Below are 24095 nucleotides of genomic sequence, written 5' to 3'. Positions count from 1 at the left end.
CCTTGGGAGAAAGCAGAAGAAGGCACACAGGTAAGAGACACAATCTGGCCCTTTAACATGTTTCACTGGTTAGCTATGAACTTGTTTTCCTGCCGCTCACCTGTTGGCGTAACAAAACTTGCTCTACTATTTAGAGTAAACTTCATCAGTACCAGTTGGGAGGCTACCAACAAGGAAACACCTACAAAAGCTTCAATCAGTAAAACATGAAAAACCTCTGTCAGAGTTTTCTTTTGTATAAATAGGGTCAGAGTTAGCCATGTGTACTGAAGAGGACGTTCATTAAAACCAGCCAATCAGAGGAAAACTGGCTTAAAGGGAGAAAACAGCCTTTTTGAGAGGAATGATGAAATGAGGTCTGTACCAAGGCCGGTACAAAGTAAATAAGGACCATCTGGAACATGCAAAACTTCTTTAGTATAGTCAAAAAATAAAAGATGGCGCTGGAAATGAGCATATCAGGTTATCCTTGATGTCTCTTTGTTCCTCGGTTTGACTTTGTGCTGCTCCATGTCTGGGATCCGAAGCACCGCCTCTGCTTGCAACTGATCCCTCTGAGAAAAGCATTAGTAAAGATGAATGAACCTCCCCCTGCATGAGGTCCTGCAGAAAAAGCCCCGCTCCCTCCCTGGAAACGATTGCATATACTGAGCGTGAGTCACCACCAGAGTTGCATACTTGGAGCAGTTTGCAGCATAACCAGCACCAAACTCCAGCAACAATCTGCAACAGGCAGCACTCTTTTTACGCGCATTCCCGTCAAATCCGGGTCCATTGTCCAAAACGTTGCGCAACTGAAAGTGATATCACAGGAACCGGCAGCTAGTCTGTGAGATCCACACGGGACTGAAGGAAAAGCAAGAACGAGGAAAAACAGGGATTTCTGGAGTTTCGGAACGAACAAAGAAGAAAAAAAAATGGCAAAACCTAATTACACCGGCACTTATCATATGGTGGAGCAGGAGAATATGGATTCCTACCTCGGAGCTTTAGGTACAAATCTTTATACAGTATTTTAAATACTTTTGTAATCTTCAAGTGCGTTGCTTTTTGTAACAGATGTGCAGTTAAAACCCTCCAATGTAACAATAATCTTTCATGTCTTTTTTTTTTTTAAAGTAGTCATATGTTCACTGACTCGTTGCCATTAGGTTACTTGAAAAGGTAACCTTAAGTGTCTGATTTAATGATGAGGATCATCTGTATTTGCTGAAGCACATTAGTGTAATGAAATCACCACCTTGTCCTTTGTGTGACCCCGGACCCATTCACTCCCTCACACTGTGTGTCTCCTCTGCCTGCAGTGTGTGTGTGTGTGTGTGTGTGAGAGGCAAAAAATCTGCTTTACTGAAGTAACAGAGTGTGGCTTATGCTACAACATCTCTCTCTCTTTCTTCTCTTAGATGTTAATTTTGCTCTGAGGAAGATCGTGTGTCTGTTGAAGCCCACTAAAGAGATCACCCATGACCCGGCCACTGGAACCATGAAAATCCGCACACTCACCACCTTCAAGAACTTCAACATGGATTTCACTATTGGAAAAGAATTTACTGAGGACCTGGGGCCAGTGGATGGCCGTGTGTGTCAGGTATGTGTTTTGGTTTTTCCAAATGTGCACATCGGCATGTTTGGACATGCACGCAGGTTTAACATTACATTGATTTTATTAAGTCATTACTTGTTATACAAGTTTGATTTGCATGCTTATTATTCAAACAAAGTCAGCACACCTGCTGAGTTTTTTTTTTCTTTCTATAGCCGCTACTTGCTGTTTAAAGGAGGGCTTAAGAATTGCAGTGATGTACATTAACTCAACAATGGTTTTGAAAAGGTCCAAGCTAGGAGGAGACCATGTGCTTGAAAGTTTGTGAACTCTTTTGGATTTTCTAAATAAATATAAGCATTAAAATCATTTAAAGCAGATCCGCTGTGGAAAAATGTGTAATTTTTTTGCATTTGCCAAGATGAAACTGGGTGAGGTGTCAGTGCGTTGCATGATGATCAGGTGTGAGTGGGACAGGAATCTAAGGTCAGAAACAAAACAAAGCAAAACACGAATGTGCATCACAGCCCAAATAGATGTGTTTCTTCAGAAAAAGATTTGCTGATGCTCATCAGGCTGTGAAGGCTAAAGCAGAGCTTTTTGGTATAAAATCGTATATAAATCTTCTGTTTAAATGAAGGAAACGTTCTTGTGGCCTGTTTTGCTGTTCTTAAACATCTTTTTCTCATTAGTGAAGCAATGAATTCTGAATGATGCCAGCAAACTCTCAGGGAGGTGACAGGACGCCTGTCCGTGGACTAAATCCCACGAGAATGTGGGTCATACAGCAAGATAATGGCCCCAAACTCACAAGTTCCCCCATCAAAGTGAGGCAAAGAAGAATGAAGATGTTTTGGAAGTCAAAGTCCAAACTTTTATCTTTAAAATGTATTTTTTGTAGTTATTGTTGTCTACATGATACAAAAAATGCAAAGGTTCGTTAATTTTTTCCACTCAGAGATCATTTTTCTCAGCAAACAAACCAGAGTCAGACTTTTATAATCTAATACATATAAATTTTTAAACTTAAATCCACTTGTATAAAAATCTGATGTTTTTAATCACATCAATGAACAAATTAAGTATATTTTAAAGGGTTCATGACCTTTCACGCATCACTGTATTAGTCTCCCCTCTTTGCGCTGCACAAAGCTTCCGGTCTCTGTGTGGCTCAGTGTTGTTTGGGCTACTGTACATGCTAATGTCTCACACTAATGGCATCTCTGTGGTTACACAGACTACAGTAGATTGGGACGGAGACAAGCTGGTTTGTGTACAGCGAGGCGAGAAAGAGGGACGAGGCTGGACGCACTGGCTGGAGGGCGACAAGCTGCATTTGGTAAGGATGTATGAGGGGAACAAGAGGCCAGTGCAGAGAGAAAGCAAGGAAGAGGGAACAAGGAAAATGAAAGCTTAAAGGGAAGTGATGGAGTAATTGATATGCTAAATGAGGGAGGGTATGCAAAAAAGGCAAGTTTTAGAAGTTATTCATTGGCTAATTCTGTTGCTGTCTTTGTGAGATCAGGTTTTTATTAAGAGGTCAGTGAAGTTTGTACATGCCTAAGGGCAAACTACAACCTGACAAAGGAGTGCACACAAAGGAGGCAGAGGAGCCCTGAATGCACGTCGGAGTGACGCTCAGAGGCACTTTGGAGCTCAAACAGTTCAAGCTCATAGCTTATCTTTCATTACTGGTTACGTTTTCAAACAAGCTACATTGTTCCGCTAAAAAGCTCTCACGAGGTTTTTTTAATACCTTTGTTGCAGTCGGGAGAAAACAATGTGTTGTTGATGCTAAACTCAAGAGAGAATTGGGAAAGAAATGCCAGCTAGGATCAAGACTTATAATGGTGGGTTTTAGAGGTTACACAAAGCAGGGGAAGGGAACAGTGAGGGACTAATGAAGAGGTGGAGGAGGAAAGTGGGGAGCGGGCTGAAAAGACCTGATGAATAGATGGTGAAAGAGTGGAAGACGGATTATGAGGTCAAAGGATGAGAAGGAGAGAGGTGGGGTGGAAATGGTGTTCTGGATACAATCCGTTTTTAATGTGCCAAATGTTCTTGTTGTTTCTCACCATTCATTTACACCCTCTCACCTCATGTTTTTTTTTCTCTTCTTTTCCACCTCCTCTCTGCAGGAGATGAGAGTTCAAGGAATCAAAGCCAACCAAGTCTTCAAGAAGGCTAACTGAAGTCACAGGAAATGTTTTACAGCGAATAATCCTATTAAAACAAAGTAGCCGGTACAAGAGTCATGTTTATAGCATTTTTATTATAATCAGCAGTACTGAATATCGAAAACAGAATATGAACTGAATATGTCTGATGGGTTTAACAAAGAGAAGAGAGCAGTTTAGCAGAATGACTGCTTCCTTCCCCATATTGCACAATGTTATAAAGAAGTCATACATCTGTTGTGTTTCTATTCTGTGTCTTAAATTATACAAAGTGTGTGTGTGTGTGTGTGTGTGTGTGTGTGTTGCTGCTTCATATCTAAAGTCATTTTAAGTCCCTGAACTTTTACAGAAAGTACCAAAGTAAAAAAATATTTAAAAAAAACAACAAAACAAAACAAAAAAACTGTCTGACAGAGTCAGACAGTTCCTGTTCCTGTTCCCTGGTTGGAAGTCTATGTGAAGCGGACTATTAACTGCTGTGCGCTGCATGGCAGAAAGGAAAACTTGAATCAGTGTGTTCATGCACATTATAATGATTTACATATACAATACATTAAAATCTGAATTACTGACTTAAGTTGGAACAATATAAGTTAAACAACTCAATATATACAGATTCCATTAAACAGTCAGGGTAGCAGTAAATTTCCCACTGTCAACAAATCCAAGGAAAAGTTACAAAGATTCATATATTTTCTGATTTCACTATCTTGTCAGCAATAAAACGATTTGTTCCTGTAAAGAAAGCGACTCTTTTAAAAGCAAAGAAAAAGCCTCTGGTCATCTGGATACTTAAAAATGTTACTGAAATAGGTGGAAATGATGCTATTTTTGAAAGATTTCTTTCCCGCTGCTCAAAAATACTCATAGCAGCAGCAGAATGTGGGATGATGAAGGATGATGTCACGCACTGCGTCACTTTGGCTCGCTTATATGTGTTTATTAGAACTTAAAGAAGTAAACTACATCTCGGTTTGTTACTATCACCGCTTAATTTGCTTTGGTCATTTCGTGAGATTTGTTGTAGCAACAAAACTCAACAAAAACAAACCGTTTCGGACTATTTGTGAAAACAGGACACCACTGTGCATCACCAGTGTTTTTTCAGCTGTGTGGCCAGGACAGCACAGAAATGTCACTTCATTTGAGAGGAAATTCTCATGAGCGTCCTGCAGGTGGCATCAGTCAACCTTCAAGGGACCTGAAAGAGAGCCCAGTCTCTCTCTTTTGGTATTAAAAAGGTTTAAAGGTCTTGAAAATAACTGCATTGTCCCCGATCCAGTGAGGGTCTGAGCTCGGGTAAGTATCCCGGTACACTGGATTATGTCCCACAGTACTCGTCCTCCTGTGGCTCGGATTGCGACCTGAAGAAGTTGTTGCAGTAACCCGCGTTTCCATTCGTGTGACTGGAGTCGACAAAGGAAACGGAAGCCTTCAGTGGAGTTATGGGGAGGCTGGTGTTCAAGGTGTCCTCTGTGCGGGTAATGACCAATGAATCATCTGAGGAGAACGATAAAATCATTAAGTGTGACCATCCTTCACTGGAAATACAGTTTTGCACTTTATGAGCTGCAATGTTTGTAAGATTAATGTAAATGAGTTCCTGAGAAACTGCAGAAATGACCAGCATAAGGCATCCAGCTTCAGTGCTATATCACATAGATCAGGGGTGTCAAACATAAGGCCCCAGGTCCAGAATTGGCCTAAGAAAGAACCCAATCTGGCCCACTGGATGGTTTTGGAAAATACATTTTGGACTTTTAACTATATTTTCAGAAGTTTTAGACCTTTTCTACTCATAAAATCCTCCCTCATGGCCTTTCACAATACACCAAAATAATTGATTTCTAGAGTTGTGTAATTTTATGCGCATTCTCACGATCTAAGCTCAAAAATTCATGGTAACACCAGAGCAGCACTCCTTTACCATGTAGAAAAACTGAGTCATACTGTTGAAATTGTGGTTCTTTGTCCTATATTAAGTTATCTCATTGATTAAATATGCAGTTCAACTTTTCACACTGACAGAAATTGTAGTTTCACCCGTCTGGCCCACATAAGATCAAAGTCGGCTGTATGTGGCCTGCGATATAAAGAGTTTCACATCCCCGGCATAGATGAAGCAGGCTTGTCCTATATGAATTAAGGCCGTGTTTTGACGATTTTAGGGGGAAATGCTGTTTTAATTATCAACCAAGGCTGCCACAGTCTCATCTAGGTGTTGACTTAAGCTGAGATCATTGGAGATTTGTTATTTACATCCATTGTTCTTGTATTTCTGCAATCACTAATTCCAACGTCAAACACTAAGTGTGTGTGGAGGGATAACTGAATTGTTTTAGGCATTATGAGGCTGTGCTTAGAATAGATACAGTGTTGAAAAACAAACATTATAGGGAAATTAATAACAATAATGCACAACAAGCCAAGCGTGTCAGCAAGGTTTTATAACTGGCACTAAATATGGCTGAAGAATTTTTACAGAAAATGATTTTCCAGCCTAAACAAGTGGACTGCTGCAACAACACAAAAGTCTTGGGGCACTTTTGTTGCATGTAGTGACTTTGTTTCAAACTTAAATCCTGCTGTTTGAGAACAAGTCTGTAACATTATGTGTAAATGATATGAAAGAGTCGATGTGATTCTTCACCTTCATTAAAAATTGGTAACTTGCAGTCGGACATGATGCAGGTTTCTTGGCAGTAAGAAGGCTCCTCTCGAGGCATCACATCTGGAATGGGAACCACTGCTACCGGAGTAACACAAATACTGGATCGAGCTGTCACACAGACATCACAAATCACAAGAAAAAAAAGGCATTTTAGTCTTATGCTCACAAACATACACAAAAACATACAAATAATTCCACCAGTTGGCCTTCAGATGGCACTATAACCTCTCCAAAACCCCCAAAATTCAAGTGGTCGAGCTTGACCAAAGCACCTCCATGTAAGCAAACACCAGCCACTGGTCATTAGAGTCGCGACATTGTGTCCCTTCACCTTCTTTTGACCATCTGTGTAAACTTTGTTCCGAGTCAGCTCTGAACAGCTCTGAGATACAGACAAGCAAACCAAGGTTGTTAAGTTCCCGTGACTAAACAGAACATTAGCCATAAACAGGTTACTGATTTATTTATTTTTTTTAAATCCACTTTTAGTCTTTGTCAACTTTCTTCAGTTTGTCAACACAACTAGCCCGAGGAGGTATTTTAATTACTGTTTACTGAGACCGGGGTTTCGACATGACTGTCAGATAATTGCGCATGTTGTAATAACTGCTGTAAACTAACCCCTGACTAATAATGACCATTTCACAACAAAAGAAACGAAAACTAATACTAAAACCAAACAGTTTTAAACAACATACACGTCAATAAAAATAACCACCCTGTAACGAGACTCAGGAAACAACTGATTAAATAAAAACCCACAGAATTAAAATAAATTCAAAACTATAATTACTCTGAAGTGTTTCTAAAACAAGACTCAAACAAGTAGCATTAAAAAACACTTTCTGAGCAAAGAGAAACTTCCAATTCATACCACATATTTTAAAATAAACATAGCAAGAAATTAATTACTAGAAAACAAACCAACATATATAGTATATTCGTACCATCTACTGTACTGAGTTGGCAGCAAAATCCTAAAGATAAGTATCTCAAAACCTCAGAAGATAAAACTGAAACTGTATGCATGGCAGGATATTATGAGGCTATGAAAAAGGAAACTTGCATTTTGGTAATTTCTCTAGTAATAAGCCTTTGATATATCCACATGCAGATATGTGGAAAATACAGGCATTATGTGATGAAATCAAAGGATCTTATTGGTTCAGAATCACCGTCTCAAAGTGAACCTTATCACTCTTAAATTTTTCCCACATGACTGTACAAAGAGTAACAACTGGTGCTTTTAAAGTAACACACACCCCTTCCTGTAATATTAGCAAAACGGCACACACGCTCTCTAAGACAATAATTATATTCTGTGAGTTCATCAGTGATTTCCAGTACTAGCACATTGTTTCTGTGGAAATAAAACAAATGTCAGTGAAATACAAGGGTAGCCAAAATAATAAGTTGTGTGACTGTGCCACATACGTAGGAATTGTTTCTCAGTATGAGCTGTCTGCCCGTGAAGTGTGCGTCACATTACACCAAATAACTGTGTCAGCCTGAATATGTACAGGATGTGGTTTCCTCATTGAGACAGTCATGTTCGCTAAAGCTCCTCGAGCATCAGACTCGGCTGCTGCTTTCTTAATCTGTCAGAGAGTTCAACTACATCATATCCTTTTCAAGCGAAAAGAAAAAGAGAAATTACACTTACTTTACATGAAAGAGCACATTTTAATAGTCAAAAAATCCAGTCTGCAAATGTAATATTAGCTTTCACTGAGGTTTTGTTATTAATACACTGCAAGGAAACAGTGGGAGGCCATGTTTGAGAGAGATAAGCAGTGACCTTCAACTGTAAGACTTCAAAGCCAGTCCCCTCTCACTGTTGTGGCTTAAAGCATGAGTAGTTACTGCCAGTGGGTGGGCTTACACACACATCATTTCACCGCCTCTTCAGGGAGACTTTAAACAATTATGAGAACAAGTGTGAGAAAAAGTGGCAAACACGCCCATCCGAGTGACGTGTCGTACACACCTGCTCTGTGCGATTTGCATTTTTTTCGCCACAGGATGCAAATCAACGCGATGACGATTGCGGTCAACACGAGCCCTGACCACAAACCTGCTGGCAACACCCAGTGACAATCTGAAAAACAAAGAGAAGAAATTGTTCTTAGGGCCATGCCAAATACATCTAGTGGGTTATTCACCTGATTGCACAATAAATTTTCACAAGCATACTATAACTTCTGGGAAACTTAAAGTGGGAGGGAGTGATTACTGATTACGACTCATGTTTCTTCATTAATAAGGTAGTGACTGAAATGACTGTGATGAGAAGAAACTTTATTTTTTTTCTGACGTTATCAAAGAAAGAAAAAGACTGATTGTAGTTACTGAAAGATTATATGCATTTCTTTTTGAATTTGCAGGTGGTGACTCATGATCCGTGGAAGCTCACTTAAAGAAAACTCTTTCTGGTGAAGTGCCAACATGTCTAAGCAGCATTAATACTTAATAAATGACTGTAATCCACTCCAGAGCAGTTAAATAATTTGTAACATACAGCTTTATGGACTGTGTTCATAAAGCAACAGCAAAATAACATAAGGTCTAAATGTGCTGTATAAATATGGCTGACTATATGTTGAATAGATGTTTAAAGTCATATTTTGAAAGATATAAATTATATGTATTCAATTTAATTCAGTTTTATTTTATTTATATAGTCACATATGATCATATAATCACACAACAGTCGCCTAAAGGTGCTTTATACTGTAAGGTGAAGAACCTAAAATAATACAGAGAAACCCCAACAATCAGACGACCCACTACAAGCAAACACTTTGGTGACATCGAGAAGGAAAAACTCCCTTTTAACAGGAAGAAACCTGTGGAAAACCAGGCTTAGGCAGTGATGGCCATCTGCCATGACGAAGGATGAAGGGAGGGAGCCAAGACATAAGACGTCAGTTCAATATATTTTCAAGCATTCACTTACTGACTGTACAGCAGGTTAAGCTGCTTCATCATTCAATTCAGTTCAATTTTATATATATAGTGCCAAATAAGGTAAAGACCTTGCAATAATAGAACAAACAGATGACTTCCCCGTCCATGAGCAAGCGATTAGTGACAGCGGGAAGGAAAAACTTCCTTTTAACAGGAAGAAACCCGGCTCAGGGAGGGCAGCCAACTGCCACAGTAGGCTGGGGATGAGGGGACAGAAACAGGACAAAAGACACGCTTGGAAGAGAGCCAGAGATGAATAAAAACTAATCATTAAACACAAAGTGGTGTATAAACACTGAGAGTAAAAAGAGGGGAGTGAAGAAGAAACACTCATCTTGGGAAGCCCTCCACAGATTTAAGGAGCTTTATGGTAATGCAGCAATGCATTATAGAGTTATAAACTATTAGATTTTTTAAATATATTGAATTAAATACTAATTTATGCTGTTTTTTCTACATAAGAAGATGAAAAAGGTAAATCGGACTCTAATTTAAACCTTTTTAGGTTAAATTTAGACTTCAACATTAGACATATGTGTGAGTTTCACTACTGATCTGACTCAATTTAATGGAAACAAATGTTTAAGGGGTAAAATGTGCATTTTATGAAACCTGAAAGTAGGCTTTAAAGCTTGCATAACATGACTATATTTAAAATGTTATAAACACTGAAAATCTTCAACGTCCACCCCCCCGCCCCCCTCTCAGTATCACCCCAGCAAATATCACACTAGTTAAAAGAAGTCATCTCATGGGATATTTGGACTTTTGTGACCGGCTTGATTCATTGTCTGGAGTATATTTAGACATTTCAGTATGTCTGTATTCTTCGTCTGTGTGCTTCTTCAGCCCCCTCTTTTTTTTTTAGCTGCTCAAAATTCAATGCGCCTCACAAAAACACTTCCTGTTAAACAATGCATGTGGCTTCATGCTTTCCCAGAAGTGACTTTGATAGGTGAATTTGTTTTTAGTACTGAAGAAAAAGAATGTCTTCCTTTGGTTTCATTAAAAAGAAATACCACTGAAAAATAAGACTCGGCGGGGTCGTATGCAAAATCACAATAGCCACATAAGCTTCGCGGTAATGTGGATGTTCACAGGAAGTATTTTAAAAACTTTGATGAAGTTTTCTGCTGACACCACCATCAAACTGATTTTTAATCCAAAAAACTTTAGCCATATGCCATTACTTATATTTGGTGGTGTGCTCTGGGAATTTTCTGCATTTCCATGCTCAGATGGGGAAAGCCTATGGTAAAAAGAGCAGCAGCAGGACACCCTCACAGAACAAAACTAACATCGATTACAACAAACATCACATGAATTGAGTCAGATGTAGCGTGAAAAGAAGGAGCTGGGGTTGCAAAATAGCTCACACTGCAGCTATAAACAGGCTAAACCAGTCTAAATAGGACACCCTACTTAAGATTTGTCAGTTGGAAACACAGAAGAGTGTCAGCTGATGTGTGCTGATATTAAGATCAGCCATTATCAGCTGATCTACTGGGACTGTGGGCTGAGCTCAGCTTAGTAGCCTTCCTGAAGTAATGCTAGACTCAGTTTGTGGTTTAGACGTTTCTGAAAGAAAGTTAAGCACCTCTTAACTTTCTAAAATTAAAATCTGAAGTGGTGAGCTAGTTAAGCAATATACGTTCTTAACATCAGGATGTTAACAGGTCAACATTAATACCTAAATACAGCCTCACAGGGTTACTGATGTGGCCATACACCACAGCACTCTGCTACCTAACAAGCACGACTCTCTTCTTGTCAGTGCCTTGAAAGTATCTGCCCTAAACCTTTCATGTTTCTTCAGATAACTACACCAAGTCATGGTACAAAGACCAAACTGAGGCTTCAATATCTTGCTTCAACAAACTGACTGGAGAAGTTTGGGAGTGTACCACTCACCTTCCGACCGCTCTAGCACCTAGAGTTTATTTCTTTTTTAAGCTTGAGGATCAAAATTTCTGATTAGTTAAATGGACCACACGAATACTCTTTGTCTCATATTTAGTTGTTGGAATTTTACGCTGGTTGACTGTGAGGCTGCTTGAGTGGCACATTAATTTAGTGTTATTTGCAGCTCACGGCCTTCAACTAGATATGATGTTTGGTTTTAAAGGCAAGCTATAGATGTAGTGAGCATGAACCAGAGCAATATTGAGGTCCAGTGGGCTAAACTATGACTACTACTTAAATTTTACATGAAAAATGTATATGTTAGTAATTTTGCATCACTACATCTTCAACTTCCTTTCTTAATTAAAGGTCATGTTACAGGAACATAACGTCAACAGGAACTCAGTGAACCACTCAGCATAAGAGCATCCGCTAACAACTCCATCTCTCTTTTTTTTAAGAAGATCTCAAACACTGATAAAGCCAGAATCTTACCAGATTTGAAGTTTCCACAAACTGCATCGCTTTTATTGTCTCCTGGGATTTTCAGCACTCTTCCATAATCCTCACATCTAAAAAACATAACAACAACATCAGGTAAACACAATAAATACAAATAATAATAAAATAATAAAAGTCGCAATTTATAGTTTTTTTTTTTAAAAAACTGGACAAGCTTCGGCTACAAATTCTGTGTTAAAGAGATGTAAAAAAAAAGGCCTCCTACAAGCATGGGAAACTGTTTCAGCACAATTTTTACAGTCTGGATGAAATATATTTACAGTAGGTAGGATGTGGGATGTTGAATGTTTCGAGTTTGTAGACTGAGGGCGCCAACCGAAACCAAGAGACTAATTTCTGCTCTGTGTCAATGGATGACTAATTCACTCACAGTCTACATAAAACACACAGTTCTTCAGATTTAATAATAACATAATAATAATAACAATGATAATAGTTGTAATGCAGTCTTGCCTGGTGTGAGGTTTACAGGGTGACTCGTAATCTGTTACGTTGCTGAAGGTCCCCTTTCCACATGGAGCACAGATTACGTTATTCGTGCCATTGCCTGTAATGAGGAGTGAAATTTATTCACCTGGCCTTGTGGAATTTTAGCTAAGAATGTGAATCATCACTGGAGAAAATGATAATTCATTATGATTTTTATAGTTCAAGGTTACCTGGAGTCTTGACCCCTTCACCCACTTGGCAGTGAGTTACAGGCAGGCAGTGTTCACATTCGGCATCGTTGCAGTAGAAACCTGGCACACACTTGCACACTGTGTTTGCATCAGCTTTGCATTGATTGAATGTCTGCTGTTTGTTACCTGAAAGAGCAAAAGAGAGATGTTTTTTTCTTTGCGTTTAAGTCTGTGTGTGTGTGTGTGTGTGTGTGTGTGTGTGTGTGTGTGTGTGTGTGTGTGTGTGTGTATAGATGGGGGTTGTTGATCTCCAGTTCAAAGTTTTAAAGTGGCTTGAACATAAAGAACAGTGAAAACCCACCTAACAGTTTCTGCGCTATGAAACATTTTGAAAGTGTTGAAGTTGAAAATGTAAGTTCCTTTATTGTCTTAAAATTGTCTCTTAACACAATTACCTTAACATAAATCTGAGCTAAGCTCTGTGGGCTTTACAGTTAGTTCAAAATGGAAATTCAGTTTAATTCCAGTTTCCCTTGAACTTTAATTACATAGCGCCAAATCACAACAACAGTTGCCACAAAACGCTTTTGGACGCTGCAAAAACACAAAGAAACCCCAACAGTCAAACGACCCCCTATGAGAAATAAAGAAGATGTTAAAGAAGTGGATTTGTGAGCATGTGGTGCTGACATGGACAAACAACAGCAAAGCATGTATTATTACTCCATAAGTATAGATATCAAAAGCCATCAGCTTTCACAATCTGCAACATCATTATTGTGCAGTTTCCTGCGGTCCAACAGTATATTTCTTTCTTTCTTTCTTTCTTTCTTTGTCTTGCTGTGAAAGCAGCACTCCTAGCTTTTTTGTATTTTGCATAGTAGAGTTCAAATACGGTCTTTCGAGTTCTATATCGTTGTATTCTTATTAGAAATAGATTGAATTGTGGTTCTCTGTTTCTTTGACTGAGCTTCTAAGACTAGTGCTGCGTGTATGCCTGTGTAACTTACTGAGAAGGCATTGCTTGCAGGGATGGCATTTGTCCCCATGATTTTGAGAGTCTGTGTAGGACCCATATTCACATTTGGCACACTCGGTCTTTTTTGTGCCATCGGATGCTGTCTTCATGTACTCTCCTGACAAGGTGAAACAAACAGACTTGTATTTTAGACGATGGGTAATGAAAATGCGGTTTTTGAAGAATAATGTGCATCCTGTAAAGAAAGTTTGTTAACCGAGGAGAAGCGTGAGGAACTGAAGCATTCGTGTTCACTGACCTGCTTTACAGCGTTGACGGCATTCCCCATTAGGCTCGAGCTCATCTTCTTTGCACCTTTTGTCTCCCATTCGTCCACCTGGGTGTAAACTCCCTAAACTGTAAAAGCCCGTGTCTTTTCAACCTGTTTCTATACCTGAAAATTGGCTAAATCGGTATCGTAGCTCAGAAGATAAAATACAGAAGTGAACTCTGTCGATCGCCTCGGCTTTTCTGATGATCACGCAGTTGCTGCTCAGGTTCTGCCTCCACTCTTTTTCTGACGTATTGTCTCTGATTTGTTCCCCCTCCTCACTCGGTCTTACCTACTTCTCATGTCTTTTCTAGTCCTACACAGTGGAAAGCCCCAGTGACCCTCATCTGCTGTTTCCCCCCTTCGCTCTCTGTATCTCTGTCTCGTTCCTCATTTCCTTCCTGTACTAGCCTTCTCAGCATTATGTTAACTGTAAATGTGTTTCCGTACTGTAGCTACAGGACTAAATGCTGATTTTGGCACTCGAAGTGCACAAAGGAATATTTCCTTCATCCACTACACCCTTTCCTTTCATCCTGTCACCATTGTTTCAATACAATATTTGTCCCGCTGGCAAAGGATCAGTGTTGAGTTTAAAAGTGCAAAGCTGCTGAAAAGCTTTTGGCTCGGTTTGTCTTCCTGTTGCTCCACAGTCACCCTCCTGTTGCTGTAGATGCACAAAGAAACTATCTAGAAATAGATTTATAAATGCTTACGGGTGCAAAACATAAGCAAGAGAGGAAGGGGGCAGCAGGAAGAGGGTGAAATAGAAATTAATATGAAAAGAGGAAGGAGACAGTTTAAATGCTTTATTTGAGAAGAGATTTGATCAGGACAAGATGTTAAGATCAAGGTGGGTTTGGATTTGTTTAATTTTCACAATAGATGCGCAAAGAGTGATTACAGAGTGTCTGTCTCTGACATCCAACAACTTAATTTCTGTTTGTTTGTTTTTTTAAAATATTCTTTACCCTTATATTTATTTTTGCTTTGCACCATTTTCTTCAGTCTCCTGCTTCTCCCGCTCTTCCACTCCACGTACTGCATGCTGCTGGGATGGGTGGAGTCTCCAGGTTATCCCAATGGGTACTTACCTCATGCTAGTCTAAATTGGAGCAGGTGCGCACCCAAAGGTCACAGCCTCTCCATAAGGTTCATCCACCTGGACCTGGAGGACAGTATCAACTGTGAAAATGATGCAGTGAAGGTAAGAGGCTATCTAGAATATTAAATGATGTTAATACCTGCCACATACTATTTTCTCATTATGCCTCTCATCTTTTTCCCCCCTCAGATCTTTTCAAATGGAAACTTAATTTCCGTTTTGTGTGGCACAAAGGAATTTGAGGAGCTTCAGTCCACCGTAAATCCTGTACTTTTCTCGCCCCCGGGTGGCTGCCTCGCCCTTTCGTTCCACTCGGACTACTCAAACATAAAGAGGCACACCGGCTTTAGAGGCTTTTATACAACCCAAGGTGAGAATCAGAGAAGAAATCTGCAGGAGCTCAGCTTGTGCAAAGATACTTACTTATACTTTTGTAATCATATTTCAAGGAAGAAGTCTTTTTTATAGAATACATCACAGTGTAAAAAAGCGTTTTATTTAATAAAGAAAACAAGATTAAAAACATTTGTGTGCAAGATTTGTCTTTCTTGCACTGAAAAAAAAATGTGCTGACTACACTAAAGTGACTGATGTCTCACCTAAACCTCGTCTAGTATCAGTAAGCAGACTTTTGTTCCTCTACTGAAAACTTTTGCCACATATGTTACCTAGAATACAAACCAGGAGAACTGATGCGAAACTGTGGTTTTCTCAGATTTTTTTATGCAAGAAAAGCAAAATGTCAAGGATTTTTTTGTCACTCTGTCGAGATGAACAAATGTTTGCTGTTTGATCACTTGTTGAGTTATGACGTGTGTTAAAATGTTAGGATAGATCGCATGATTGATATATTTATCAAGTCATTCCAAGGAATTGCTTTTTTTTTGTTTTTTTTAATGCTTTTCTGCATCTAACCTGTAGCTCATTCCCTCTGTTAGACTATGACGAATGCGAGGATAACGAAATCAACGAATGCACCCAGTTCTGTCACAACTTCATCGGAGGGTACCACTGCTCCTGTCGCCACGGCTACCATCTGGATGTGGACAACCACACTTGCACTGGTATAAATAATCAAATTTGCTTCCAAAAGTTCTACAGAATCAGGATTTAACACGTCTGAAGGAGACAAAAATACACAAAGAGAAGTGAAAATGGGAAAATAGAGGAAGCAGAAGTATTGTGGGGAGATTTTTGGGAAGGTACTGATTGTGTAAAACTTATGATTTTGTTCATTAAAATGAAGGTGATGACAATGAGCTCTCATGTTCACAGTGAACTGCAATGAGGACCTGTCAGGAAAGAGCAAAGGTATCATATCCAGTCCTTCCTGGCCCAACTCATATGCAGAGAGCGCAAACTGTCAGTACACGCTGCTCGTGGACTCCCAGTCTCAGGTGCAGCTCCAATTCTCTGACGTTTTTGATGTGGAACAAGGCCCCGATGGTCAATGCATAGATGCACTGAGAGTAAGTGATGACTCAGAATATGCAAATACCTCTTGAAGCTGTGTGTGTGTTGTGTGTTTTCCCCCCAGAAACTTTAACTTTAACTTTACATATCAATAAACAAAGAGGAAGTTCAGAAAAAAAAGTGTTGTAACTATGGACTTGACAGGCAGGCATCCTATTTTTGACGTTTTATGGTCTCTCTGTGTTACACAATTGGGTTTTTTCTTTGCGTACCGTTCCTGTGTACATTGATCTCTCATCTTGTTTAGTTTCAATTTGACATATAACCTTATTATAATGTTGTTGTTGTACTGTTGTTGTTTCTTGTTTCAGAGCCACAGAAAAAGAGTCTCTAATGACATTTGAGACGTAAATTCTCTTCCAAATAATAAAACAATAAGTGGATAAGTGCTAGAAATCTAAGTTAGGGTAGTTCTTTGTCATGATGTGGACTGAGTCATCTACACAGGAACTTTAAGGCTGATATTTTTAAGGTCATATCACGCCTCAGTTCTTACATTCAGAGCCCATGTCTTTCACCAAGTAACAGCAGTTTTTTTAGCCCTTAACCAGGAAGTGAAACTTTTCGTGATTCAGAATCTCTTTTGTGAAATACCTGAGACAAGCGCTAACCAAAAGGGGGAGGGAGGGTGAGTACGGCTGGTACCAAGAGAAACCAGAGCTCCAGAAGAAAACCCCCCAAAGCGGTGGGAAAAATGTGCAAACTCCAGACAGAAGGGCCCTGCTGGGGCTTGAAGCCCAGGCCCCTCTTTCTGTGAGGAAACGGTGCTAACAACGTCACCACCCTGCTGTATGCACCTACAGAGGAAACGGCGCTAACAACGTCACCACCCTGCTGTATGCGCCATCAGAATTTCATCCAGGATTTCTCTGTAATTCACTTCAATCATTTTTATGTGAAAGCCTCCTGTATGCATTTTCTGGAACTTAAATGTTGTGACTTTTTTTAAGACTGTCGCCTCCTAAAATTGACGATCTTGTTGGCTGCTGCTGTGTAGTCTCAGTTACAATGAGGACAGGAGGCTGTGGGGGTTTGTGGTCAAACATCCCTTATAGAGCCTGGAGGTGTGTTTTAGGTCACTGTCTTGTTCAAAAATAAATAATCATCCCACTGAGCACAAACCACTGCAGGATACTGTGGTAGCTATGCTGGTTAACAGACTATTACACCTTAGACTTGCATCAGTAACCACATAAGCAGATGCAAACCATAAATCCAGCTGTCAAGTGCAACCTTATCTCTGGAAAGCAGTGATGTGGGTTATAATGCGTGATTTCTAAGGCTAGTCTTCCTCTGTAGCTGGGAGGATAACACACTGTTGTGGGCCTAATTAAATTTTTATCATGTTTTCTTTTTTTAAACGGACAGACGATCATGTCAGAATGCTATAAACTGATAGTCTCGCACATCCATCGAGCAGCTGTGTTTAAATTCTTGAGAGATGCTGCACGTCTGCATCTTAAAGAAAGTCTGTAAACTTGAACTTGGTGACAGTGCCTGCGTTGTTTTGTTTGCAGATTGAGACTCCCTCTGGGACTCTGGGACCGTTCTGTGGCAACACGCCTCCCAAATCGCCATTTCTCACTCACGCAAACAAGCTCACGATCCGTTTCACCACTGACGACTTTGGCACCAACAAAGGATTCCACCTCAGCTTCACGACCAGAGGTACTGCAGCCTCCTCATCTCAGACACAGCTGGTAAAGAGCATCTGTTTGGATGTTTGTTGGGAATGACTGTGACTCTTCTTCTCACATCTTAATTGCAGACAAGGTCTGTCAAGCGGTGGTGACCTCACACTCCACCGTGACTCCCAAGAAAGCAGAATATAATCGTGGTGAAGAAGTGACGGTCACTTGTAACGAAGGCTATGTTGTAAATGATGTGAGTGCAGAAAGAAATCTGAAGTGTATCATTGACATTTGATGTAAGCATTTAATTTATTAAATAAATTAAATTCTAACTTAAATTAAATTCTCATTTTATTAAGGATAAAAGCATCCATGACGTGAAATCAGAGTTCAAGGCAATGTGCCAGAGCACAGGCATATGGACTCCCAGCTACACCTGCGGATGTGAGTCCGACTACAATTAATTTCTGATTTTTCTGTTTGTGTCTACTTGTTTTTTTTTCACACTCAGTATATTGTTTCTCATATATAGTGGTCAATTGTGGACTTCCTGATATACCGGAAGATGGCATTCTTCAGTTGGTGGGTTCAGATGATCCACAAACTCAATATAAAGACCAGATCCAGTTTAACTGCAGCTCAAAGTACTACACGCTGGAAGGAGATGGTGATTACAGGAGGTTTTTGCTCATACCTTTTCTAGTATCACTGATCTGTTATTCTTTTAGCAAATTTCTCTTTGCCACCTTTCAGACACATTCATTTGCGGTGCCAGTGGCGAATGGATATCAACTAACGGAAATGCAGAGTTTCCAAAATGTCTTCCAGGTACGGATGTATTCCTTCTGTTTTTTTAATGTCAGTATTTGTTTGGCACTCTGGGTTTAATGATGACTTCTATTTGTTTCAGTGTGTGGGCAGCCTGAAACACTGATAGCAGGTACAGGAAGAATTTTGGGAGGTCAGAATGCAAAACTGGGAGAAATACCATGGCAGCTATTCATAAAAGAGCCCAGCAGAGGAGGAGCATCCCTGATAAATGATCAGTGGGCTGTGACAGCGGCTCATGTTGTGGATGGGAATGAGAACAGCCCTTTGAGTGTCTTTGGTGGACTGACAAATAGAAGGACAACAAATGCCCCAAGCACACCTTCTTTGATCACTAACAGGATCATAATTCATCCTGGCTACAGTAAGGGGATCACTGGAAGTGCACGCACTGATTATAACAATGATATTGCTCTTATAAGATTCACCTCCAGAGTGAAATTAGGCCCAAACCTCCTTCCCATTTGTCTGCCAGAAGAAAACAGTGGTGTGATGGAAAATGAACAAGGTACAGTGTCAGGCTGGGGGAAGACAGAGTGGAACGCTGCAGCAGTTTTATTAAAATATGCTCATGTTACAGCCTACTCACGCAGAGAATGTGAGAATACACCGAGACTGAATGGCAACCGTATGATTTTCAGTAATAACATGTTCTGTGCTGGAGACAGCGGGAAGGACAGTTGTCAAGGAGACAGTGGAGGTCCTTTTGTTTTGCCCATGTTGTCTTCTAGCAGAGGCCCTTACTATCTGACTGGGATTGTGTCATGGGGAGATGAATGCAAGCTTCCCACGGCAGGTTCAACTAGAATAGTGAACAAGGGTTATTATACCAAGGTAGGGAATTATGTGAAGTGGATTAAGCAGACAATAGAGAGAGTAGAGGCAGAAGAATCAGAGAGAAAGTAAAATAAATGATGAAAACACTCTGTTATATATGATAATAAAATCATTTTGAGGGCTGATTCACATTTAAAAAATTACTTTGCTTATAAAATAAAGACCGCAACCTTATAATCAAATGTACCAAAATAAATAACACAATCACAACAGCTTGTTATTTCTACATTGTTTTCTATTAAAGAGAAATGTTTGCAAATCATCTGCAGACAATCTGTGTGTGTGTACGTGTTTTCAATTATTTAATCCCTAATAGTTTAGAGACACACAAAACTGCATTTTTAAAAACTCTTGTATAATCAATATATTTTCCCTTTAAGTGAGAGCAGATCTTCTTTTCCTTTCTGCTGCTTATTTTAGAGGTTGCCACAGCAGATAATCTACCTCTGCTGTCTCTATAGCATCTTTTTCTGTCACCTCTGCATGTCCTTCCTGCACTACATCCATCTTCCTCTTTTTCCTCCTGCCCGGCAGCTCCATCTTCAGTATCCTTTGTCCAATACATATCCACTACGCCTCCTCTGCACATGTCCAAAACATCTCAACCTTGTCTCTCTTTATCTTCAAATCGCTCAAACTTAGCTGTCCTTCCGATGTATTCATTTCTAATGTTGTTAGAACTATAAATTAGAGGATCATCACAGTGCTTTACAGACAAACAAGCTTTCTCACATTAAAAAACTAACATCAGTAGCTCCAGATGTTGCTCTCAGAATTGAATTAATTAACCGATTCGCCTATTGTTTTTAAAAAAAATTTATTTCTTCAAAATAATTCTTCAGTTATTTGTTATTTTTGTGGCAGAGGTCTGGCTATGATATCTACTGTTATAACATACAGACACAAGAAGTGTCGCATTGTTCCGATATTGCATGACAACGTCTGCATAATAATGCAAGACAACTGAAAACACGGCCCTCAAACCAACAGCCTGCAAGAGCCACACAGGAGAAGCGCACTTATTTTTAGACAGCCACAAACCACCAGCCTAATCCCTTCACTGCAGTGTTTAACATCAGTATGAGAAGCATGTTCTAGCGTCACAGCAGCGCAATCTTCATAAACGTTGTTCTGATTAATACTGCAGCCAATATGCTCTTTAAAAAAACTAAACAATAATTAAAAACAACCCTCAGCTCATTATGAAAAAAAATCATGGCTCCAGTGTCACTTCCTCATGAGGGGTAGTGATGCTCTACTGCCGCTTAGTGGTGACACGTATTACTTACTGTAAATCCATCCATCCAAAATAAAACTGAACTTGTTAACTTCCCGTTATATGTTTTTTTTTCCACATACATTCACCTGTATTTTTTTTCTCTAGTTACAAAAATTGGTCAGTGCATGAATGTGCATACTTTATCACATGATCAAACTGTGAGGTCGCCTCGCCAATCGGATGATTGCAAGACCTAAAGAAACTGAGTTAAACTGTGTGTGTGTGTGTGTGTGAGAGAGAGAGAGAGAGAGAGATAACAAACAAACAGAATTCACTTGCATTGCTTTGGCCTTCATCAGCAACAGCCGGAGTTGCAGCTGTAGACGGTGCACATGGGGTAAGTTTGAATTTTTGGTTATCTCTCACACAGGTTTCTGAGCTGTCCTAGATTCAGCCGAGTGGTTTTACTTCCTAAACCAAACTACACTGTGACAGAAAACTGAAAATGATATAAAGGAGAATCAAACATCCAGCTGAAAGCCCACAAGTCAAACTAGCCAGCTGCATGTGAGACCACAGACTGTGTGAGGCAATAAATATACTTTAAAAAACACAGACCAAAAAGAAATAAATAAATAAATAATAGATTTGGCCTTATTTCAATGTGCTGCTCATTTTGCTCATAGTGAAGTCTATGAAAACTTATGTAAATCACAGGAACCAGTTAAAAATGCTGCAGTTATTATTTAGAAATAACACAAATTAAATTATTGTATGGGGTTGGTTGGCATGCATTGAAAACAGCATAATTATAAAGAATGAAGCGTAAAATGTAAATAGTGTGAGCATTTAATTCAAGTCCAGTCAAATTTATTTGTATACCATATTTTTTTTTTAAAAAACAGCCGTTGACCAAAGTGCTATGTTGCTGCTGTATTTCTTATACTTTTGTTTTAAATCTTCATTTGAGTGGTAACATAATCAGCACTGGTGTCTGTCCTCTGCCTGTTTTCTTTTGTAAATAAATAATTAGCACTTCAGCTATTTGACAGATGTCAAAACCAACTCAGCCTGAGCTGGTCCTCAAATTTCTAACCCTGTTCATCTCCCAGTGAAAATCTTCAAACCTTCAGCTCTGCCTCCTGTCTTTTTGTTACCATCTCCAAACTGTACATCATAACAGGTCTCACTATTAAAAGCTACCTCGACAGTACAAGACTCAGCTGTACAGTTACACCTAAAGTATAAAGGTCCCTCTTTCAAGGAATGAATTACTTGTTCATATTTGGGACCGAGAAGACAGATGGTGTAAAACTGTAAATGATCATCACTGAACAGAGGAGGTGACCCACACCCCCTTTTTTAAGGTCATTTGCAAACAAGATTCCATCTAAAAGCACAGGTACACACTGCAGACGTTGCACACCATTAACATCTGCACAGAGAAAAAAAATGTCAGTGTGACAGTTACTTTATCTTTATTTTTTATATTATACTGTATTTAAATTTTATCTAATATGTCGGGATATTTATATATTAGAGATATTTGTATTATTGGAGCTACTGAGCAATATTTTGTAATGTCATGTATTATTTAATATAGTACTTTAACTCGTTTGTTACTATTCTTACTGTCTTGGACCAACTGGGACCACAGAATTTTGTCTGGGTTTAATAAAATACTCAGATTCTGATTTTCACACCCTGGTTCGTGAAATGAGGCACATGATTAAAAGTAGGTCAATGAGCACCTCTTAAGGAACAACACCCACTAGGGTTTAAATATTTGGGGGCTCTACATGCTTTAGTTTTACTAGAGAAGCCTCTTGGGTGCGAGGAGACAAGTCTTCAATAAAAAAAGAAAAAAGAAAGGAAGTCCAGTTGCTCTCTTTTCAAGCACGTAAGTCTTATTATTATCTTGGAAATCTTCAATTTTTCTCACAGTGTCATCTGCAGGCATCATACGATCACAGGCCCGGAGCCCGGACCTCATCTGTCAACCTGTCCAGTGGATCAGAGCCCTGACATCATCCCACCCCAATCTTAAACCAGTCTGTCACTCATATCACACCCCTCACCACTGCCTTGTGGCCCTCATACATGTCCTGGACCACCCTCACTTTCAGCCTCAATCTGCTACTCTTGACTTCCTCATGCAGAACCACACTTCCTTTCTTTGAACTCTATCATACGCTTTCTCAAGATCAGCAAAGACACAGTGCAATTCCTCCTGACCTTTTCTAGACTTCTCCATCAAAACTCTCAGAGCAAAAATAGCATCTGTAGTTCTCTCTCTTGCTCACTAACCGTCACCTGTCAGCCTAGCTTCAACAACTCTTTCCCATAGGTTTATCTGCCTGTAGTTTTTATTACTACTACTACTAATAATAATAATGAATGAATCCTGATTATCCTTTGTACTACTTTTTAATAAAAACATTAAGTATTACTCATTATTTTTAACATAGTGTATTAAATGTATCTGTATTAAAATATGTTAGCCAGTTAGCATCATTGTAACAGACTTTCTAATTCTGTATCAAATTATAGCCGACTCCTGTCTCTGTCAACTTAAAGTAACAGATTTTCTATGCCTCTATCTATTAAATTTTTAGGATCAGATAAAGAATGTAAGCCTTTCAATAGTAGACCACCCTCTAGTGGTCTGGAAAATAACAGCGTGGCCTCCTCTACACTCAGTCCTTTGTGGCATACTTTTAACAGCTCAAGTTTTTCCAAACTAACAATGATAAACAAATATAAGAACACAAGATTAAAGAGTGTCAGACTTATGGGAACTAATGCAAAACATTTTAAGGCAGAGCAGAGAGGAACGGGTTGTTTCACTTCGCCTTCAGAAACTGAAACACTGATACTATTTTGAGGGCAAAAATAAACCACATGCTGATATAAATAATGACAAGCAACAAACACATCCACATACTTGATGAATCTGATTCCTCATTCTGGAAATCAATTGCCTCACTTGCTATTTTAACATCCAGACGTTTCGGCATGTCTGCTTGGCCTCAAGTTAAAGTCTGAAAACACTTGCTGTGATCAAGGATGCTTAAAAAACAGTTAATGCCTCCCTCTGGTGGTAGGATGAGGATTAAGAGTGGATTAGACAGTGAAATAAACCAAGCTCAGTTCGTTATTCTCATATGATAATTGTGCTCAAAAATTGCACGAGTTTATGTTAAATTTTTAGATGTAGAATTTGCAAGGTTTGTCTCGTTCTCTAGTTTAGAACAATTTTTTTTTTCCTGTTTATCTGCAATTTGGAGTTGCTTGATTTTGCCAAGATAAAC

The 24095-nt window shown here is 39.3% G+C and overlaps 3 protein-coding genes across 3 annotated transcripts; 2 read left to right on the top strand and 1 right to left on the bottom strand.

Annotated features, from left to right (window-relative positions):
- Window positions 1-597: 597 nt before the first annotated feature.
- Window positions 598-3844, top strand: rbp5 (retinol binding protein 1a, cellular). The gene is made up of 4 exons (XM_003450579.5): window positions 598-993; window positions 1404-1588; window positions 2781-2882; window positions 3682-3844. The coding sequence occupies exons 1-4, from the start codon at window positions 918-920 to the stop codon at window positions 3733-3735; spliced, it is 417 nt and encodes a 138-aa protein (XP_003450627.1). The 5' UTR covers window positions 598-917; the 3' UTR covers window positions 3736-3844.
- LOC102079592 (tumor necrosis factor receptor superfamily member 5) lies at window positions 3796-14269 on the bottom strand. The gene is made up of 8 exons (XM_005455445.4): window positions 13680-14269; window positions 13413-13538; window positions 12442-12588; window positions 12236-12329; window positions 11756-11832; window positions 8379-8489; window positions 6371-6499; window positions 3796-5220 (listed from the first exon to the last, which is right to left on the bottom strand). Exons 1-8 carry the CDS (start codon window positions 13747-13749, stop codon window positions 5042-5044), a joined length of 933 nt encoding a protein of 310 aa, XP_005455502.1. The 5' UTR covers window positions 13750-14269; the 3' UTR covers window positions 3796-5041.
- Window positions 14270-14398: 129 nt separating this feature from the next.
- On the top strand, window positions 14399-19827 carry c1s.2 (complement component 1, s subcomponent .2). The gene is made up of 11 exons (XM_005455444.4): window positions 14399-14544; window positions 14700-14898; window positions 14986-15166; window positions 15735-15860; window positions 16072-16265; window positions 17787-17937; window positions 18038-18153; window positions 18260-18344; window positions 18433-18567; window positions 18654-18728; window positions 18811-19827. The coding sequence occupies exons 1-11, from the start codon at window positions 14531-14533 to the stop codon at window positions 19632-19634; spliced, it is 2100 nt and encodes a 699-aa protein (XP_005455501.1). The 5' UTR covers window positions 14399-14530; the 3' UTR covers window positions 19635-19827.
- The last annotated feature ends 4268 nt before the right edge of the window (window positions 19828-24095 follow it).

The sequence above is a fragment of the Oreochromis niloticus genome, linkage group LG11, assembly GCF_001858045.2.
Source record: "Oreochromis niloticus isolate F11D_XX linkage group LG11, O_niloticus_UMD_NMBU, whole genome shotgun sequence".
Taxonomy (NCBI): Eukaryota; Metazoa; Chordata; class Actinopteri; order Cichliformes; family Cichlidae; genus Oreochromis; species Oreochromis niloticus.
This window is presented reverse-complemented; position numbering and strand designations above follow the sequence as displayed.

Bases quoted from the DNA above. Each gene is read 5' to 3' on its own strand.
- c1s.2 (XM_005455444.4), top strand. The intron at 14,899-14,985 runs GTAAGAGGCTAT...TTCCCCCCTCAG, and splicing joins GTGAAAATGATGCAGTGAAG to ATCTTTTCAAATGGAAACTT. The intron at 18,729-18,810 runs GTACGGATGTAT...TATTTGTTTCAG, and splicing joins GTTTCCAAAATGTCTTCCAG to TGTGTGGGCAGCCTGAAACA.
- LOC102079592 (XM_005455445.4), bottom strand. From the start codon at position 13,749: ATGGGAGACAAAAGGTGCAAAGAAGATGAGCTCGAGCCTAATGGGGAA. The intron at 11,833-12,235 runs GCAAGACTGCAT...TATGTTTTTTAG, and splicing joins CCCTGTAAACCTCACACCAG to ATGTGAGGATTATGGAAGAG. The intron at 6,500-8,378 runs GTGTGTACGACA...TCTGTGTGACAG, and splicing joins ATGCAAATCGCACAGAGCAG to CTCGATCCAGTATTTGTGTT.
- rbp5 (XM_003450579.5), top strand. From the start codon at position 918: ATGGCAAAACCTAATTACACCGGCACTTATCATATGGTGGAGCAGGAG. The intron at 994-1,403 runs GTACAAATCTTT...TTCTTCTCTTAG, and splicing joins TTCCTACCTCGGAGCTTTAG to ATGTTAATTTTGCTCTGAGG. The intron at 2,883-3,681 runs GTAAGGATGTAT...TCCTCTCTGCAG, and splicing joins AGGGCGACAAGCTGCATTTG to GAGATGAGAGTTCAAGGAAT.